Here is a 7122-nt window from a genome sequence, read left to right as displayed (position 1 = left end):
GTATACAAGTCTAATGGGCCTGTCCCACTTAGGCGATTTTTCAGACGACTGTCAAGTTGCCGGCGGACATGTTGAAAAATTTGCGGCAACCATAATGAGGCCGCAACTAGTCCCAGAATGCAGGACCTCCTCACGACCATGAAGGCGACTCCCCGGCAACCACCCGCAGACATATGGCGACCGCATAGTCTCCTGCACTCGCCCAAGTGGCGCAGGCCCATAAAGATCCCTCCCTCCCTCCCTAACTCCTCTTCCCTCCCTACCCCTCCACCTCCCCCATCCCCCCCCCCCCCCACTATCCCTCCTGACCGCCCACACTGCCCTCTTCTCCCATTTCCACTTTTCCCCCATTCTCCCTCCCTACCCCTTCCTCTCCCTCAATCCCCCCCACTCTACCTCATCACCTGCCCAGGATCTTTCCCCTCTCATCCTCCAATCCCTCCCTCCCTCACCTCTCCTTTCCCCTACCCTCAGTCACTCACTCCCTCCCTCCCTCCATAAAAAGCATCTGCAGTTCCTTCCTCCACAGATCATTCAGTGTGTGTGTGTTACAAACTCCGCACCAACTGCTCAGCCACCCTGCAACTCGACTCTCCCTCCTTCTGCCCACTCCGGCTCACTTGCCGCTCTGCCCGTCCTGTCCGACCGCCCGCTGCTGCCGCCACTTGCCCGTCCCCGCCCTTCCCACCCGCCTGCCTGAGGGGAGTTTGTGAGTGAGGCGGGACAGACCACCGCCGGTGGGGCAGGAAGGGGCCTCGCCATCCCAGCTGTGGTATTGACTGACAAAAGAGACCAATCTGCGTGGCGCTGACTTGAAGGAATCTGGGCACGCGCAGTTTTTCAGATTTTTAAACCTCGCTAACTTTTACAATATTCCATCGATCGGAACGCAACTTGTTGCACTCGCAGCACAGGAGAACGGCGAGTAACTTGGCGAAAAATCGAGCATTATCGCGTACCGTTTTTGCACAAATAGAAAAAATTGTGTAAACCGGAAGAGCACAAGATCAGAGTTTTAGTTATGTATTGACGATTGATATACGTGATTGATAAAATGATGAGGGGTATGGATAGAATATACTGCAGGGAACTTAGACCTTATTAAAGGTAAATTAAAAGGAACTGACAGGGACAATTTTTCACTCAGAATGTGGTAAATACCTGGGATGCACTGTTGCAGAGAGGTGAAAGCAATGACAGCATTTAAATGTCTGGATAAACTCTCCACTTAGGCACAAAAATCTATAAAACCAAGTGCTGGAAAATGGTATTAACACAGATGGGTGTGTACTGGTTGTTGGACTCAATTCCTTTTCTCATACTGTACGTTTCCAGTGCCTAGTTGCAAATTTCTAGCAGTTTTTATTTTGCTAATAAACTTCAGCCAGATAAATCAATAATATGATCACACCAATAAGATAGGAACAGCAGTTTCACGATTCACTTCCAAATAACTGTACCACAGTGAAAAATGCTTAGGATATCTGGGTTGACAGAGTGTTCATTCAATTATGTCAAAGTGAAGATATTTGCATCGACTATTCTAGGTTGTTTGAGTTATAGATTCTTCATATAGTTTCTTCATGTCAAGTACCAAGAATGCCAGACAGAGTGACTGCTCTTAGTTTTTAAGGATTACGCTTTTAAATTTAACAAGTCAATTTAATTCTCATTAAAAGCAGGAAACAATTATCTAAAAACAAACAAATACAAAATTACAATCTTGTGGTTTACACCTGTCATCAAATCGCCTCATATAATAATCTTACTTGGACATATGAACAGTGGAATTGATCACTATTTCTTGTTCATTTGAAGACACAAAAAACCTTGTACATGAACTTAACATTACAGAATCTGCCAGTCTTTAATATTTTAAATGGCTGGTTTTTCTTATACTCTCTACACATTATGTCAAATTCATTCATTATAAAAAGAATCAATCTCTTCTTTGTACATTTCTGCCACAAAATGCCTTCTCAGTTTCATTGTCGGACCTGTAAATACAAACAGAAAACTGTAAAAATTTACATTAGAAAGAGCAAGATTTCAAAGTTTAGTCCTGGCTGTCACATACGAAACTGTTTACCCATTTAACGATCATCTCAGAGGATGATCTATATTAATGTCCGCACTCCACTGCAATACACAAACTTAATTGCTATGGAGTGCAGGATCCTTTACCCAATTTGTTCAAAGCTGTTTTCATTGGCACATTCCCTCCAGCTACACGCATGTACACAAAGCCCTTTGCACTGATATTTCATTTACAGTGTAAAATGACACAAACGCCATTATCACTGACATTAACAGAATAGCAGAGAATTGTGCACACAGCCCAGACCATCACACAAACCAACCCTTCCGTTGACTCCATTTATAGCAATTATAGCTAAACCTAGCAATTATAGACCTGTTAGTTTGACTTCAGTGGTGGGCAAATTAATGGAAAAGATACTTAGAGATAATATATATAAGCATCTAGATAAACAGGGTCTGATTAGGAACAGTCAACATGGATTTGTGCCTGGAAGGTCATGTTTGACTAATCTTCTTGAATTTTTTGAAGAGGTTACTAGGGAAATTGACGAGGGTAAAGCAGTGGATGTTGTCTATATGGACTTTAGTAAGGCCTTTGACAAGGTTCCTCATGGAAGGTTGGTTAAGAAGGTTCAACTGTTGGGTATAAATGCAGGAATAGCAAGATGGATTCAACAGTGGCTGAATGGGAGAAGCCAGAGGGTAATGGTGGATGGCTGTTTATCGGGTTGGAGGCAGGTGACTAGTGGGGTGCCTCAGGGATCTGTGTTGGGTCCTTTGTTGTTTGTCATGTACATCAATGATCTGGATGAAGGTGTGGTAAATTGGATTAGTAAGTATGCAGATGATACCAAGATAGGGGGTGTTGTGGATAATGAAGAGGATTTCCAAAGTCTACAGAGTGATTTAGGCCATTTGGAAAAATGGGCTGAAAGATGGCAGGGAGTTTAATGCTGATAAATGTGAGGTGCTACACCTTGCAGGACAAATCAAAATAGGACGTACATGGTAAATGGTAGGGAATTGAAGAATACAGTTGAACAGAGGGATCTGGGTATAACCGTGCATAGTTCCTTGAAGGTGGAATCTCATATAGATAGGGTGGTAAAGAAAGCTTTTGGTATGCTAGCCTTTATAAATCAGAGCATTGAGTATAGAAGCTGGGATGTAATGTTAAAATTGTACAAGGCATTGGTGAGACCAAATCTGGAGTATGGTGTACAATTTTGGGTCGCCCAATTATAGGAAGGATGTCAACAAAATAGAGAGAGTACAGAGGAGATTTACTAGAATGTTGCCTGGGTTTCAACAACTAAGTTACAGAGATAGGTTGAATAAGTTAGGTCTTTATTCTCTTGAGCGCAGAAGGTTAAGGGAACACCTGATAGAGGTCTTTAAAATGATGAGAGGGATAGACAGAGTTGATGTGGACAAGCTTTTCCCTTTGAGAATAGGGAAGATTCAAACAAGAGGACATGACTTCAGAATTAAGGGACAGAAGTTTAGGGGTAATATGAGGGGGGGAACTTCTTTACGCAGAGAGTGGTGGCGGTGTGGAATGAGCTCCCAGTGGAAGTGGTGGAGGCAGGTTCATTGGTATCATTTAAAAATAAATTGGATAGGCATATGGATGAGAAGGGAATGGAGGGTTATGGTATGAGTGCATGCAGGTGGGACTAAGAGGAAAAAAAAAAAAATTGTTCGGCATGGACTTGTAGGGCCGAGATGGCCTGTTTCCGTGCTGTAATTGTTATATGGTTATATGGTTATATGGTTATACCTTGCTGCCTCAGCAAGACCAGCAAGGACGTCGGACCCTGACCACTCCCTCTTCTCCCCTCTCCCATTGAGCAAAAGGCAGAAGTATGTATAAGCACACCTCCAGATTCAGCAAGTTTCTTTCCAGCTGTTATCAGGTAACTGAACCATCCTACAACAACTAGAGAGCAGTCCTGAACACTATCTATCTCGTTGGACTATCTTTGATCAGACTGTTCTGGCTTTTTCTTGCACTAAACGTTATTCCCTGATCATGTATCAGCACACAGTGAATGGCTCGATTGTCATCATGCATTGTCTTTCCACTGACTGATTAGCACAAAGCAAAGCTTTTCACTGTTCCTAAGTATATGTGACAATAAATTAAACTAAGAATATTTGACAAAGTATAATTAATGTAAAACTGTCAGTCAATCCAGGCAGCACTTGAAAACAATTTACATTTCAGGAAAAGACAAAGTGCTGGAGTAGCTCAGCGGGTCAAGCAGCATCTCTGGGGAAAAGAAATAGGTGACGTTTCCAGGTGGAGATACTTCTTCAAACTGAATTTCAGACTACATTTCTGGCTTTTTTTTGCTGTATATGTAACTGAAAGACAATTTATTAGTTGTGCAGCCATGGATATTTCAGTGACATCATGCCAAGTTGCTCTTATTTTCCCATCCATGGCAATGAGGGAGGGCTCAAAGTGTAATCTCTGCAGATATTGTCATTGGCGCAACAATTGGCTTACCCAATTCTCCTCCAGAAACTGAGAAGTCTTTATCCAAAATTATCCACTTTTGGATTCTCTGAGCATTTGATGTGGCATCTTTATTCACGATGTCAATAGCATCCTGAATAGCTTTCTCGATCATAGGATCTTGTCTTTTCACAAAATCACTCAAGTGGGTAACTGAACATCCGTTTTTGCGGCAGAACTCAATGGTTGGTGGAGCCAAATCGTCAAGTGGTTCACCTGTCCCACTATCCCAATTACACTAGTAGAAGAGAAGAAAGAAAAATAAAAGAAGCAGCTGGAAACATTATTGGAGAATAAGTAATGATCAACAATATTGTTCCACATATTACTTAGAAATGAAGAATCAGTCACCAAAGCTCATCTTTATCCACCATTTTAAGCATAATTGGCTAAGATAGTCCACCAGTTGTCCAAACTTAATTTTAAAATGGTTGATCCCAAGTATATTTGAATAAATTAAAGTTGGGGGGCGGTGGGGGCCTCTTCCAATTATACACATTTTTGCATTTCAATAGAACACATATTAACCCTTTCTTGTTCCCCTTTGGTCCCCACTACAACTTTTCTAATTCTTCAACAAACGTCAGTATACTGAATCCCAGTTAAATCTTCATTAGTTAGATTGATAATACTGTATTAATCCTATTTTCCTCCCTCAATATTTACCTTATTTCTGAAAACCCATTTATCAAAACATTTCTAACAGTGACCAGGGGAAAAGCATTCGAGCCAAGTTTATATTGCATCAAGGGACCCACGATCATTCTATATACCTGGAAAGTACACATCAGAAATTGAGAATCAGTCCCAATATATCCATGTTCTCCAGAGATGCTGTCTGACCTGACCTGCTGAGTTACTCCAGCACTTTGTGTCCATTTCAGCATTTACTGTCAGATTGTTTTGATAAATGGGTTTGCAGAAATAATTTGAAGATTTAGGAAAACAAATAACTCTTCAAGGGTGAGCCACCTGTCTGAACCACTGCATTGTGCTGCTGCAAGTTCCATAACAATGAAGATTTGGTGCTTTATTTCCTAATCAATTTGGGGATCTATCACAGTCGTTGCCTCAAAAAGTCTGGCAGCATCATCAAGGACATACACCATCCGGGCCATACACTCATTTCCCCACTACCTGAAGACTGCAACAACCAGGTTCTGGAATAGCTGCTTCCCCAGGCTATTAAACTCGGCTCGGACAAAACATTAATAGCCCATAATCTGTTTATTTGCACTTTATCGGTTTATTTATTCATGTGTGTATATAATTATACAATGGTATATGGACACACTGACCTGTTCTGTATTCGTGCCTACTATGTTCTGGTGTGCTAAAGCAAAGCAAACATTTTGTCCTAATTGTCCTATCAGGGTCACATGACAATAAACTCAACTGACTTCAAGAGAGTTTATTGTCATGTGTTCCAGATAGGACAATTAAATTCTTGCTTGCTGTAGCACAACAGAATATTGTAGGCAGGGCCGGCCTTAAGCCAATTGGACTGATTGTTCCCAATTGAGCCCCGCGCCTAAGGGAGCTCCGCGCTAATTTTCCCTATTTCGTGCGGAAATACGAATTTGTGTTGTTAAATACAGATTTTTTTAGAAAAACATTTGCCTTGTTAAAAACGAACATGGATAAAACCTGCTGCACCGGCCATCAGACAAAAGCGATGTGTTAACTACCACTGTTAGCACTTGTTAACCGCCAGTAGTAAACACGTAGTTATACAATGTGTCATCAATGCATCGATCCACATTCCTCAGTAAATGTAATTGTGTTTTGACCAAGTATTAACTACGCCGCGTTCCTTTGAATAAAATTCACGGGACTCCCATGAATTTTATTCAAAGGAATGCTGTGTCATTAATGCTTGGTCAAAACACAATTACATTTACTGAGGAATGTAGATCGATGTATTGATGACATTGAGAATTTCTTAAAGCTCACTCCTCACTTTCTGGAGTGCACCACTGGTTCACTATTGTTTATGATGTTTGCTTTTCAAATGTATTCAAGTATTCCGCCTGTCTTCCTCTTGCAAAAACAGAATGCATTAATAGCATGTCTCAATCTCGTCGGGTTAGTTCACCTCATCAACTGCAACTCTCCATAATGCAGCTTTCCTTACTCCAGAATTTAGTGTCTATCTTTAAAATAATCCATGGTATGCTGAACAAACAACACGATAGACCACTCTGGAAGTGCAAGTTTTGCTGTACACTTCATTCTGTAGAACACATCATAATACACCTTTAGTGAATTAATGCGGTTAGATAATTTTTTTAAACTGTTGTCTAGAATTAATCGATACCCAGCCTGTGTACCTTATATCAGATTTTAAACAGAATTCCGATTTTTTTGTTTTCCTATTTGTCAATTTTTTTGTGCCCGGTTATTTGGCGGCCAATCAACCGCTATCTCTAAGGGGGTTGTGTCCAATCACCAACCAGCTTGCCTTAAAATTCCCGTCCAATCAACAAATCGGTCTCCTCCCGTCCAATCAGCCACTGTCTCCAAGGGCATTGTGTCCAATCACATAATGCAGTTTAATGGTA

At 41.3% G+C, this 7122-nt stretch overlaps 1 protein-coding gene across 1 annotated transcript in view; it reads right to left on the bottom strand.

Moving 5' to 3' along the window:
• Window positions 1–1625: 1625 nt before the first annotated feature.
• The window catches only part of LOC129695780 (long-chain-fatty-acid--CoA ligase ACSBG2-like), a 157678-nt gene continuing 152181 nt past the window's right edge, over window positions 1626–7122 (bottom strand). The window contains exons 14-15 of the mRNA XM_055633088.1: window positions 4553–4799; window positions 1626–1997 (exon numbers count right to left, since the gene is read on the bottom strand). Of these exons, the coding sequence (XP_055489063.1) occupies window positions 1921–1997; window positions 4553–4799 (324 nt within the window). The 3' untranslated portion in view covers window positions 1626–1920. The remainder of the gene's footprint in view (window positions 1998–4552; window positions 4800–7122) is intronic.

Source organism: Leucoraja erinacea, chromosome 1, assembly GCF_028641065.1.
Source record: "Leucoraja erinacea ecotype New England chromosome 1, Leri_hhj_1, whole genome shotgun sequence".
NCBI lineage: Eukaryota > Metazoa > Chordata > Chondrichthyes > Rajiformes > Rajidae > Leucoraja > Leucoraja erinaceus.
The sequence above is the reverse complement of the archived record's forward strand: the minus strand, read 5'-3'. Positions and strand labels throughout refer to the sequence as shown.